The 14,321-nt window shown below is 38.9% G+C and overlaps 1 protein-coding gene across 3 annotated transcripts in view; it reads right to left on the bottom strand.

Moving 5' to 3' along the window:
* The window catches only part of mgat5 (alpha-1,6-mannosylglycoprotein 6-beta-N-acetylglucosaminyltransferase), an 87,989-nt gene that overhangs the window by 47,980 nt on the left and 25,688 nt on the right, over positions 1-14,321 (bottom strand). For all 3 annotated transcript variants that reach the window (XM_066688562.1, XM_066688561.1, XM_066688563.1), the window contains exon 3: positions 9,058-9,225. In XM_066688562.1, coding sequence (XP_066544659.1) covers positions 9,058-9,225 — 168 coding nt within the window. The remainder of the gene's footprint in view (positions 1-9,057; positions 9,226-14,321) is intronic.

The following is a 14,321-nucleotide window of genomic DNA, read 5'->3' as shown; positions in this document are numbered from 1 at the left end:
CCTTGGTTGTGTGTTTTGGGTCATTGTCATGCTGGAATACCCATCCACGACCCATTTTCAATGCCCTGGCTGAGGGAAGGAGGTTCTCACCCAAGATTTGACGGTACATGGCCCCGTCCATCGTCCCTTTGATGCGGTGCAGTTGTCCTGTCCCCTTAGCAGAAAAACACCCCCAAAGCATAATGTTTCCACCTCCATGTTTGACGGTGGGGATGGTGTTCTTGGGGTCATTCCTCCTCCTCCAAACACGGCGAGTTGAGTTGATGCCAAAGAGCCCGATTTTGGTCTCATCTGACCACAACACTTTCACCCAGTTCTCCTCTGAATCATTCAGATGTTCATTGGCAAACTTCAGACGGGCCTGTACATGTGCTTTCTTGAGCAGGGGGACCTTGCGGGCGCTGCAGGATTTCAGTCCTTCACGGCGTAGTGTGTTACCAATTGTTTTCTTGGTGACTATGGTCCCAGCTGCCTTGAGATCATTAACAAGATCCTCCCGTGTAGTTCTGGGCTGATTCCTCACCGTTCTCATGATCATTGAAACTCCACGAGGTGAAATCTTGCATGGAGCCCCAGACCGAGGGAGACTGACAGTTATTTTGTGTTTCTTCCATTTGTGAATAACCGCACCAACTGTTGTCACCTTCTCACCAAGCTGCTTGGCGATGGTCTTGTAGCCCATTCCAGCCTTGTGTAGGTCTACAATCTTGTCCCTGACATCCTTGGACAGCTCTTTGGTCTTGGCCATGGTGGAGAGTTTGGAATCTGATTGATTGATTGCTTCTGTGGACAGGTGTCTTTTATACAGGTAACGAGCTGAGATTAGGAGCACTCCCTTTAAGAGAGTGCTCCTAATCTCAGCTCGTTACCTGTATAAAAGACACCTGGGAGCCAGAAATCTTGCTGATTGATAGGGGATCAAATACTTATTTCCCTCATTAACATGCAAATCAATTTATAACTTTTTTGAAATGCGTTTTTCTGGATTTTTTAGTTGTTATTCTGTCTCTCACTGTTAAAATACACCTACCATTAAAATTATAGACTGATCATTTCTTTGTCAGTGGGCAAATATACAAAATCAGCAGGGGATCAAATACTTTTTTCCCTCACTGTATATATATATATGTGTGTGTATCCTTGGCTTTTTTTTTTAATTATAAGAAGCCAGTAAATTGACTATTTATATTTTCTGTTGCTTACACTGGAGACCAGTTAACAAATTTGTAACCTAACATGTTCAAGGTAATCCGAGCTGCAAATTTCATTTCCTTTGGTGAGTAAATGGAGAACGTTCGCCTAGTCCTGGGGCTATAGACATCAGTTCAGCTGTGAAAACTATGCGTGGAATTTAAACAGGTATGAGCCAGCCTTGATACTCAGAAGCTCACAATTCAAAACATTACTCACACCTACACTGGTACTTGCTTCCAAATGAGAAATAAGCAGTCCTATCTTTAGAAAAGTGCATGGGTGTCAGAAAAAAAAAATCAAGCTAAAATAATGGGGGGGAGGACTTACAGATAGAGGCTTTCACTCTATATTTCTGTGAATACCTTTGACTCCCCGAGAGGCTGCAAAGCTTATCAATCCTTTGCATTAGATTGGCACAGCTGAAGAATTCCATTACTCTCGAACGTCCAGCACGCACGGAGGCCACTCCACACATTTTATTTTTGGTACATAAAATGCAACCGCCAAGAATACAGTGCTTTTCAAAACACAGCCATGAAGAAATACTTTACGAACATCTGGGTCCTGATAAACATGCAACTAAAACAGCCTTATAGTACAAAATGCATCTTACTGGTCTGAATAGCAGTTGACGTCCATACTCCAGGAAAACAGTTAGGGCTAAATTGTCCTATAAATCCAATTGATGGCTTTTTCTCCATCATTACTACAACAAAAGAGGGTGACGAATAGGACTCAAATATAACTACACTACCATTTACACAGTGGGATGCGTCAGCCTGCCACACAGACATGGTTTAAGTAGTCCAGGAGGTACTTTCATGCTTTAAAATATCAGTGACAAGATTCAGCGATTAGTGCTTGGGTTGTTTTAAAAGGCTTAGGTTAAATTGCTATGATGCTGATTTCAACGAAGAACAGCTTGTTCAGTGAGTCTACTATATCAGATTTTGGAGTGTTGGAATTTTACAAGATTTACATTTTTAGCCTTTAAAAGAATGTCCTTTTGCCTGTAAAAGTTTGTATCCCCAGTCACGCTTGTTTTGCTGTATTGTGTTCATAGGGACTTGGCTGTCTCTCACTGTCTCGCATGCAGAGAGCAACCCAACCCACCTGCATTTCAGTGCATAAGCGTGGGATAACCACCTCTCAAAACACAGAAACCAATAGCATGTGGATAGCTTTGTTTTCAAGAATGTTTCTGTTGATGCAATGTTCTGTTGAACGTTTTCTTTCATGCAATAAAACATTTGCTATTTTTTTATTCAAGTTTTACTAGTAAACACACCCAGTACAATTGTATGATTGTTCACAGAAGTCTAATAAGGCATAGATCTGTTGCAATACAAAGAAATGGAGAAACAAAAACAAAATTATAACTCAAATGTAAGCAAAGTGAAATGGATTTTGATTGGTATAAAATACATTGCAGAACGGATTGCAGCTGTCTATGATTTATTGACTATATCACTGTGCTCAGTGGAGAGAGACGGTCTTTAACTGATTACTATTGATCTAGAGCTCCCATAATTGCCAACAAAATAAAAACAAAATCCCAAATAACAATTAGGTACAGATGAATGAAATGCTAATATCATGGATTTGTAGGGTATATCTGTAATTTTATGGTTTTAAAAGTATGGTCTTTATACATTATTTAATCAAGCCTGGAATGGATTCCAAATAACAAACATAATATACATAATTTAACACTGTGAGACCAGAACATTGTTGCTGGACCCGCCGATGAAGACGCTGTTGTATAGAGTGTAACATGGTGTGGGGTTCGCCAGTGTTGGGCTTTTTAAATAGGCGAGGCCCCAGGAAACAGGCACAGGAAAAAGAGTGTATGGTTGCAAAACTTAAGATTTATTTAACAGTGCAGGAGTGTGAAAACAAAAGCCTAGCTCCTTGCTGAGCCTGTAAACTGTGGACAACAGGTCCCTCAGTACACAAGCAGCCACTCAAAACCCGACAAAGACCACAACCAGTCCAAATCGCAATCCAAGAGTATTGAAAGTGTGGCTTGTCCTTGCATTCTCTCTCCTTCTCTCCTTCCTCAGCTCCTACACCCCATAACAAAGGGTGATAGCTTCCTGCTTTTATACAGGAGCCGACCAATCAGGGGCAGCCTGCCGGTCAGGTGCTTCCCCTGCATGATTATTCTCACCTCCTAGCACTGTTACAAGAGTAACATAAAAAATTAAAACATATCCTCCCATAGCAAAACAAAACACACCTTCATTGCATTAAAACATGTTTTCACTATACATAGCAGTGTAAGTGTAACATGAGTAAGTGTATGAGATTGTTTACGACAAAATAATAAAGTGCAAAAAACATCACAGATTAAAGTTTAACCTAAGCACTAAACTAGAAAGACAAAAAGATTAATATTTTCAGTTTGACAGTATGGAAATGTAAGAATGGCCACTGGATAATATATGCGTAGCTGTTAGTTGTAAGACATCTTGCTAACAAGATCAGTTTAATTTAAATTGTATTTACAGGCACATGACTAGTGATGTATAGACTATTAATGTAGTGCCATTATTTGTCATTTTGAGAATAATCTGCATTTTAGCTTTTCCAAACGTAATTCGTTGTGGAGTGCGATCGGATCTAATGAGAAAGGTTCTATTAACAGACAGATATTTTAATGGCACAAAACATCTATCCAGTAATCCTGACAGACCGATTCTTCAAACACCATCCTACTGTGCGGTTACTTGATGTGTGGAAAACCTATATCCCACCCTTACAGTAAATGCTCAATAAAATGGATTTGCCTGGAACGTGAGGCAAGATCATGGTTAGGGCTGCATACTTTCAGTGTTTATTTCTGCTGTTAACCTGCCGTTAACGCGATAATGTGTGTTGTCAATCCATGTTTGTTTCTCAGTTTAGTTAGACAGATCTGATGACAATTCACACTTTTAATAGTTGTTGCTTTCACTTAAATTACTCTCTTTAAACTGCGATGGGGTGACAGAAAGCAACGCACCTGTAACAGCAGTTAAGAATCAGAGAGCCGTCACACAATCCTTCGAGTGAACAGAAAGCATTGAGAGCAAATCTTTCACCCTGAGATTACACAATAGTGCACCAACTTGTTAATTACTTTCACAGCTGCATTGCGCTTTTTCACCTGGTGCTTTTTATGTAATGCAATTATTCATAAATGCATGATTCATCTTCAGATATGTGTGATTTGATTAAGAAAGTATGCACTAGTAGATATGGCTCTTTCAAAAGAACTGCAGGAAGTTATAGACTCCAACACCAGATCTTCATTGCCCCATACATGGCGCTGCAGTGATGAACACTCATTTATTGTTAGCGACAATCTCTCCATTTCAATCACATATATTACTGGATAAAACCTGGTGACTAGTTAAAGACAAAAATGTTTATCTAGCAAGTACAACTAATAAACTAAACACAGTATCCATCCAGGATCATAGTAAGAAATTGATTATTTTGTAATTAAACCGGTCAATCTTTCACAGGTTACACAGTAAATAAATAACTTTTAAATAACTTTTAAATAATTTTTTTTTTTTTAAAGCAATAGACCTAGTCTTTCTTGCAGAAGTAGATTTATCTTAAAAAAAAAACATGTTTGACTTTGCTGAATGATTGGAGTTTGATCCTTTAAGGTTTCATTTCAGTTTCTGAATGCGTTGTGTTTAACATTTCAAAGAGCATTCGTCATTACTGACCAGATGTCCACCTGCTGGCCTGCACTGCTGATTTTCAAGTTGATGCCAGCAATTACACCCGGTGTGGGAGGAAAAAAAAAAAATCTGCCATTTACTTTAGCCTACAGTGAGTTGTAAATTGGAAATAACAAGTCACTGGAATTTAATGTCACTACAAACCAAATATTAGAAAGAGAGACCATCTTTTTTCAATTGATCTATCAGTATATGTTTGTATAGTAAAGATTTAAACGAACATTAACGCATTTTTCTATAGATGGCAAATAGACTTAGTGACGGACGGACGGAAGGACAGACAGATGCTCAAGTCCTGCTGTGATCTATTGTACGGACAAGCATGTGACTTCCAGATTAACACGTTTCTGCACCACTTTTGTATGCATCCGGCACTCTTAGTCAGTGCAATGTCCTTAACCTGACACAAACTGACGAGCTCTCATCAGATCAATAAGTCTTAATCCACATCAAGTGGCTCCACATAAAAGGTTAGATAGACCGTATAGATACAGCGCTCGTTCAAGGAGATTGATTCCACCGAAATGACCCTTGGTTCCAGTCCAGCGTTCTAACGTTACCGGCCTGTCAGTCAGCTTGGGAGCCGCACAGCTCCGTTACCTCAGTCTGTATAATAGCGCAGTGTGTCCTTGGGTGCCAGGTACAAGAAGGACCCAAAGTGACCCAAGCCTTTGATAATTCCCGTCTTCCTGGGTATTGTTAGACGCAGGTACAAAGACACTTAGTGTGCTGAGCTGTGTGTGGTGTGTACGTGTGCAGGTTTATCTTCAGTGCATTTCCCAGAATCTTCATTAAAATCACAAATCTGAGCATACGAAACTCTGTCTTACACATACGGTTTAGTTAGATTTGAGATGGTTTTATGTAATGTAGAAAAAATAGGCTAGTTTGTAATATTTCATGTACAATTATGGTTAATACCTTTCACTTTGCAATAATAATTTAAAAATGGGCCTGTATCTTTGGACTTGATGCTAAATGTTGCAAAAGAAAGCTATGCATATAAAAAAACACATTACAGGATGTTACATTGGTTTAATCAAATGATTTGACGTTACACAGCTTTCTATCTCAAAATGGAAACTGAGACAAATGTGGATTGGTCCGGGATGTCAGACATCAGTTGTCTTCAGCAGAAGTCTTCTGCTAAGCAGCACTGCCGTAACAAGCTCTGCCTTCACTCCCGTTTCGATGACCCAGGGGCAGACCGTCCTCAATCAGTTATTAAGTGGCTGGTGAAATCCAGCACAAGGCTTCCCATGCCCAATACCAAATCTGTCAGCTGACATGAGATTCGCATTCTCTATTCTTCCAGCATTGAAAAATGTATGCGCTATCGTGTCACATTAACAACTCATTTTGATTGATTTGACTCAATGTGCAACCCCCCCAGGACAATTTAATGAAAATGAACTTTCTCTTCGTGAGTGGGGCATCCTGGAAGTTAATTTAAATCACCGGAATGAGCCGACAGCAAGACGGATTTTGTGAAGGTCTTCAAAGTACATTGTCACTTGAATAAAAAATTGCAATTAAACCTCAATCAAAACTTAGACCTACCTGCGAAGTACAAACCTGTATCCTGTTTTCATGTATTGCCAGAAGACACCACTTATAAATCAAAATGTGAAATTGTACACGTTTGTAATTTATGCTTCACAGGTGGGTCCAAGTTTTGATTTGGTCTAGCCCTCAATGTTCTCCAATTGAGAAATCAGGAAAAACAGAAATGGGGAACACTCAGTACTAAATATGCCTTTGTATATTCCGTTTAAAAGTACAGTTTTCATATTCCCGACAGATTTTCTCTATGGATAAATCGTATATCTGGGACAGGAAAATGATTTGGAAACTAAAATACTACAGGAAATTTCAAAAGCATCAGTACATGAAAGTCAGTGCCATTGTTGTTAAACCTTAAAAAGGTTTTCAGTTTACCCTAAAAGCAGTAGATTTGCTTCCTGAGGGTTAAAATGCCGAATGCAACCTGTGATATTTCAGAATGGACCAAACAAGATAATAGACAACTTCTTGAAAACCTGATTGAAACGTTTTATTCAGCAAAATTTAATATATTACTAAGATCTCATCATGCCTGATTTCTGTTTCTTAGTTCCTGATCCAATTATGAAGCAGACCCAACAACTGAGCAGCTGGTGTTTGAATTGTTACTTTACAGAGCTCAAAAAACAGCTGTTTGCTCTGAGAGAATTGATGGCTAGAAGCTGGCAGAGCCCGACTTGTTAAAAACTACTACAAAATGCTGCTGACTATTATTCCTATTGCTCATCAGACACTTGGGACTTATTGTTGCAGGACATGCATGTTCAAAGGGGCCTGCCACAACCTGATACTGCCTTTTCAGTGAACAAGCAGGTTTATTTCAAATCTTCTGATTTTAACTGCAAAAAGTCACGCAGCCAGCACAAACACTTCAACATACCCGGAGTGACATGATGTAGTAAATGTATTTTGTTGCATCCTATAAGTTGGTAGTTGGTTGGTTGGTAATTTCAAAAGCTTAATTTAAGGACAAATTCACGTTTTAAAGAAGGTATTGAAGGACCCTGCCAGTTTCATTAAATTACACTATGCTCATCTTGGGCTACTTCTAAAACAAGCTCTAAATATTAATACTACTTGATTAGCATTATACACAAATAATACTGTGAAAGTAACTTTGGGTTAGGATGAAATCAGAGTTAATAAAGGTTCTAAAACTTATTACAGCAAATACAGCGGTAACCAATATTAACGACAAATACTGCCATGTCTTCCAATGTTTTGTGAATTATGCAGTGAATTTCAAACATGCAGTTCTGATGGCCTCCAGTTTCAAATCAATCATCATAACTTTATTTCAGCCTAATTAAATTTCAGCACAGGGCTCTGATTCAAACACTAAATATTTTACCAACTACTGCAATACTCACTCAATTACCAAAAAAATAACGGTTTCATTTTCTTAGCTATGCATTTATCATCCAAAACAAAATAAATCAATGAAAGCTAATAAAATAAACATGTTGCCTAAATTCCTTTTCTAATTTATGTAATAATGCTGCACTGTTTGTCAATTCCTAAAGCAACAAAGGGCCTCTGTCAAACACACCTTTTTTGTATGAAGGTAAGAAAGTCAATAGACTATTGAATGCATCTGAAACTTGGCAGTGCGGTTTGCTAAGGGAGAACACTGCAGTGCAAAATGCAGTTTCTGGATGGCTGCACCACTGCTGTCTCTGTGAAATTAAACTGTATTTTCCTATACGGGTCGTGAGAGGAGCTGGGCAGGGTGTTTTTCCCCTTTACTGAAAGACAATGAATACAATAAATAAACTGATTTCTTGCCCCCAACAGCAGAGATCCTTGCAAGAAAAGATTTTTTTTTTTTTTTTTTTTTTACAATCTTAGAGGTTGCAGCCACTAGTTTTAACAACCTGCCTCTTTTTCTGACCGCCTTGTATACCCGGCTCTTGCTTGAAACTAATCACAACTGATCAGAGCACAGCTTGGCCAGATTCCCTGTGACCGTATCTCTGTGTGCAGGCGGCACGATCACAGGCATCCAGTGAACATTTCTAGAGCAGCGTTTTTACAGGCTAAAGCTCAGGCCGTTGGTAAGTAAAAACACAAAGCAAAACATACATATCATAATGTATTGTAGAACACGGCACATTTGACACTTAATGGGAAAAAATCTCAACGAGAAAGTACATAATGACCCAAAAGCGTTTATTATGTTTTTCATCTGAAACCACATATAAGGGCATCTCAGTACCTTTAGTCATTACAGCTGAAGAGTACAACCGACATTTGCTCTGAAGAGAAAGCAGGGCTTCTCAATTTCCCAACAGTTTGTCTAAGTGGGATCAGGAGGAGATTTTCAAACAGACCCTTTCATTCTCCTCCCGAATAAGCAGCCCACATCTGCAAACTGCTTAAAGGAAGCAATTTAGAAGAAATTACAGCCATAAAAAAAAAAGCATAGCATTGCTCCATAAACGATGCAAAAAAAAGCCCAAAACCTAGACGGTAATACACCTACTTGCTTCCTGGAGACTTTACTGCAGTCTGTCGCAATGTACCCTGCACTGTGTGACAAAGTGGGCTATATTGTGATGCTTACCTGCGACATTGACTTTCTCTGCATTTCCTGCGCTGGGAACAATCGTGGATGTCCCATTGGTTAAGTTTCCACCCGTGCCATTGTAAATTATGTTATCCACCTTGGATTCCAGCTTCCCCAACCGTAGCAAAATGTTATCAAGGAGAACAGCCAAGGTCTTTTTCAAATCTGTGAAAACATGAAATGGAAACATACAGTGAGCCCGCAGCAATTTATTTTGCTCTGATGATTTCACAATGTCCAAATGACGGCACTGTCACACAGAAATTGCAGGCACATCATTCTCTTATTTTTGCTCATACATTTTGTCAACAATTAACATTTTTGGGTATATTTTTAGTCATGCAGCATATTCTAATTGCCAGACCTAAGCTCTTACTTACTTTTACAAATGTAATGTAAATTATTCAAAGTATTTGTCAAAAATGTGTCAATCATAATTTTTGCCTGCTGCCTTATTATAAAAATAGGCAGTGGTTTTATTAGAATAAAGATGGTCATTTAAAAACAAAACCTGTATTTTATTTTCCTTTAGTTCCACGACTTAGGTATCTATATTGAGGCACTGTGTTAGAGTGCAAACAAACACCAGTACAGTGTGTTAGGAAGACTCTCTCCGTGCTGATCTGGTGGGATAACCTAGTGAGCACTAACACATTAGCCGCAATTCAGTGCTCCCCTGGCGCTGGGCATTGAAATTCAGATGAGATTATCTGTGCTCTCATCCCTGCGGAGAGATCCAATTGTTGTCCTCACACTCACACTTCCTGCACAACTGTGTCGTCCAGTTAATGATACCTTCTGTATTGTCAAAGCACCACATTGAGACGGAAGCAAGCAAATGATGACAAGTCTGGCTGCCGCAGAGGACAAAAGATACAAAACATCGGGAAATATACAACAATAACCTACAACAAAAAGATAGAGGACACTTATTTTTACTGGTAAACCCAAAAGAACATGCATGCCCTTTCGTTAGTAATCATGTGGCATTCAATCTTGAATGGCTTAGTCTTCGGTCTTTTTATTGGATGATTTCATTTAACTGTACTGTTCTTCTCACAAACTGTTCTCCTCTCAGTCTGTAAGTAACACGATTTTATATAGAAAAAGATGGAGAGAAATCAAATTACACCTGTTAAATGAATCCACAAAACCACTTACAAACTGAAAAACAAAAATCCAATAATTGACAACAGATTGGACAGACTTGAAAAGGGCACAATACAAAGAAGAACAAGAACAGTGCAGTAACGCATCTATTTTAATATGAAAATACATTTGCCAATATTGGTATATTGTCATTTTTCTGAACATCAGTGACAAACATTGCTGGAAAACAACACGGATACAGTAAGTTACTCCACTGACCTCAAGTAAGAAATTGTGACAAGCAGCACAAACTATTTCTGGAGGGGGATGAGATATATACTGCAAAAAATATCAGCTTTCTTTAACCTTCATAAGGTGCATAGATTTTCGATTCTCTTTACTTGAGGAAAAGTAGGCTAGAGTATCAACTTCATTCACTTCCTTCTTTTCCTTTGAATTAATGTTGACATGTACATAAAAAACTTTTAAATGAGCTACAATATCATTGTATCTGCTACCACACATCATAAAAGAATTAGCATCCCCTCTTTGTGATTTTCTAGCTCCTACAAAAGGCCCAACACTATTGTATTGGTTTCCATTGTGATGAGGGATTTGAACACTTTATTGATATAGTGATCAAACGAATGATGAAAGCTATAACTCCTTTGAGGAGCAGATTCAAGCATTACCTGCCACTGCAATGCTTGTGCACAAGATATATACATAGGCTATACCATGCATTCTTCTTAAAAATGCCAAGTCTCAGGAACGTACTTTCCACTCGTAAAACCCTTACGAAAACACATATTAAAATAAATGTGTGTTTCTAATCCTGTGCAGGAAAACATCCACGTTGATGAGAAACGAGAAAGTGTTTCAATTCAGAGCCTGGTCACGTCAAGCAAAATGAAAGACTTTAAGTGCCCTGCGTTGCTCCAAAATTCTGCGTTACATCCGATTGAGGAGACAGGGATTGAGTGTCATTTTCTTGCCTTAATATGCTTTAAAATGTTTTTAAAAAATGTGTTTAAAATTCCTCATTGCTGTGTAACATAATACAAAACATCACTTTAAGAGGAATGTAAGATATGGAGGAGCCATTATCTTGCAATATGGGATTACAGAGTCATTGTTTGACCCTATTAAATTAAGTAAGCCATGCCTTATCATTTTGGCACAGGGGAAACAATACAGCGCAGGACTCGATATTCCGGCATAATACGTTCCACTAGGGCATTCATCTCTTTCCACTGGGGATATGAGCAGATGCAGAGAGCAGCGAGAGGATGAGGAAGAAATGAACTGAAAACCTCAGAAAGCTGCCGGGGCATTAAACTGAAAATAATTATAGGCTATAGGATAAGCAAGAAGACTGCAGATAACCTCCCAGAGCTTCTATTAACACAGGAAAAGATTTAGGACCCAAGACATTCCTTCTGAAGGTCTGCTTCCATGTGTAATTGTCTATTAAAATTCCTTCTCACAGGGATATAATTAAGGCACCAGTGTGTACATGCCTACATACGCTGATGTTCATTTCCGGCCTCGATGTGGGGGGCTACACAAAGTGATGAAGATTTGAAGTCGTGAACAAATGTTTGTGTCCGTTTAAAAAAAAAAAAAAAAAAATCACGGCGATGAATAAAGTGAAAAGCAGGTGCGTGATTTAGCTGGAATATTCAAATGCCCTTGTGCAATTTAACTGCAAAAAGTGGTCATTTTTCCAGCATGCAACCCATTCAGCTTAAAAAAAAAACATGATATAGCATAATTAATTTAGTAGTACAGTAGAACCTTAGAAATGTTGATATGCTGACTAAATGGCTACACACACTGAAATGGTGTAGAGGATGTGTAAAGTTGGCAGAAATTACCTTAGAAATAAATCATAACACCTTTGTTGAGACACATATATTGGTGTTTAATCATCACTGAAGCAAACAGGTCGATCAGTAGCTTATCTTCCCTACTACTGACTAGATCGAGTGAACAGCTACAGGTACGGGAGACAATATACCCTTGTCCTCTGAAACAACCACCAGCAGGGCTATATTCTCTGGGAGAAAACAGATATCCCACTCCCACTCCTCCCCAATGTGCGTCTACCTCTGACCACCTGGCCAGTGGCAAAACATGGACTCGATTCTCCAATCCTGCACAGAGGACAGGGCCTTTTACTCAATACGCCACTCCTGAATAGTGGTCTATTCACATTCTCATTGGCTCCAGGGCTTAATTAGATTTTAATCACTGGGTCTGTTCTAAAGATGCACTGCATGCTTTGATGCGATGCTCTGTTAATTTTTTTCATTTTACTTACTGACCAGAATCAGCTTGCCCTCTCGGTGTACGACACAGCCGAGCATTAATTCTGCGAGGAATATTTTCCCTGACAGCACAACTGAATACGAACAAGCACGGGGTCTCTTTTGATATTCATGACTACAAACACACTTCGAGGCACCATACCGTAGGTCTCTTTGAAAAGAAAATCGCATTAAAAACAAAGCTTTGTTGACCTAGATTTTTTGCTTAGCCTATAGCTCACAAAATTACCTGTGGAACATCGACAGACCAAAAAGATCAGGCGCAGAAAATGATGCATCTTTTTACTTCTTAGATCTCCACAAATGATTATGATGTAATTGTATTTAATTTATTTTTTAGTACTTTCATTGAAACATGTTGCATAAACTATTTTTTAAGACACCTATAATTGGAGAAATTCCTGCAGCATTTTTATTGGCATAAGTAAACTAAATTAAAAATAAAATGAATGACCTATATAGGGCCCTCAACAAATAACAATATTGCTGATCATCTTTAAGGGGAAGCTGAAGATCTGCCGGCAGCACTGTCACTCTGCTGATCGCCTGTGCAGCTATTGAACAAATCACAAGCGCATTTTTTATTTGCGATGAATGAAAGTGACAGATGGGGGATCTTTAATTTCCTACTCCCCAGCAATACACATTGTTATGCTTCATCATGCACGCTCCATCGGGTTCTCTTTATTAGAGCCGCGCATCCTAATGTGGCACAGATTTTGGTTAATCACAAACTCAAAACATAAATCAAAAAGACCACCGCCATTTCCAACCGCTATAATAATAATAATCTTCATTGCTTCTACAATAGAGTAGCCTATATTATAAAGGGTGTATAAGGTAATACAATTCTACATATCTGCTTCCCAGGATGTGCCGTTATCCGCTCCTTTATTCCCTAACTCCCATTACTGATCACAGATGCAGAAAGGACCCGTGGGCTTTGGATTTCATTATGACCGATACTGGCTTTCCACAGAAGTGGTCAATTCAAAGCCTGGTAGGGATGAATGACCACAGAACATATTTCGGCTACCGAGGGTAATCTGAGAGAATGCCATTGAAGCAGAGCTGTGTGTGAGCACTGGGGTCATAAGAGAGATCTCAACCCCGAACCAGTTTGCCCTCATTTCAGAATCTCAGTATATGTTCAGACTTATATTAATTATCCTGACTGGAACCACCAACCACATCAGTATGCACATGAAATGCAACCTGCACAATACTGTAATCTGCACCAGGTAAACATGCCTTCATATGCCTAGTGTAGCAACAGCTCAATGTACCACAACATTGTGTGTGCGCAGTCAGCCTTGAAAACACCATTCTGCGTTAATTGAACTTCCCAGAACAAACACCAATGCGACAGGAAAAACTATAATTTTGACCTTTGTGAATACTGAACACAGCGAAATAAACCTTGCTTCCTTTTTCATTTTCGATTCTCTTGGAAGGAAAAATAGAAAACTATAGCAAAAGTGAATAAGGAGTTTCCATATATGAATACAAAAGCTAAAACACTTGGGGCTAACCGCAAACCTGTCACAAACAAGTCTGGAATGTCAGGCAACATGTACTGAACAAGAGCAATTACTTTTGCATTGTTTAAAGAACTGTTTTCGAGGAATCATTTGTGTTTGTGTTTAAGCCTAGATGAATTCTGTGCAAAGAGACACAAAAATGGAGTGGGGATTGAGTAAACGAGGTGTACGATTTATTTCAATGAGATGTGCTAAAGCTGCCATCCTTAGCAACACTTACAATTGCGTCAGCCCTGGAAAGCATGTTTTATTGCAATCAGCAATCCTTTATCTCCAAACATTAAATCGAGAATAAAAAGAG

Source organism: Amia ocellicauda, chromosome 16 (genome assembly GCF_036373705.1).
Source record: "Amia ocellicauda isolate fAmiCal2 chromosome 16, fAmiCal2.hap1, whole genome shotgun sequence".
In the NCBI taxonomy this organism is placed as follows: Eukaryota; Metazoa; Chordata; class Actinopteri; order Amiiformes; family Amiidae; genus Amia; species Amia ocellicauda.
Note: the sequence above shows the minus strand (reverse complement) of the source record. Positions and strands in the feature narration are given on the sequence as shown.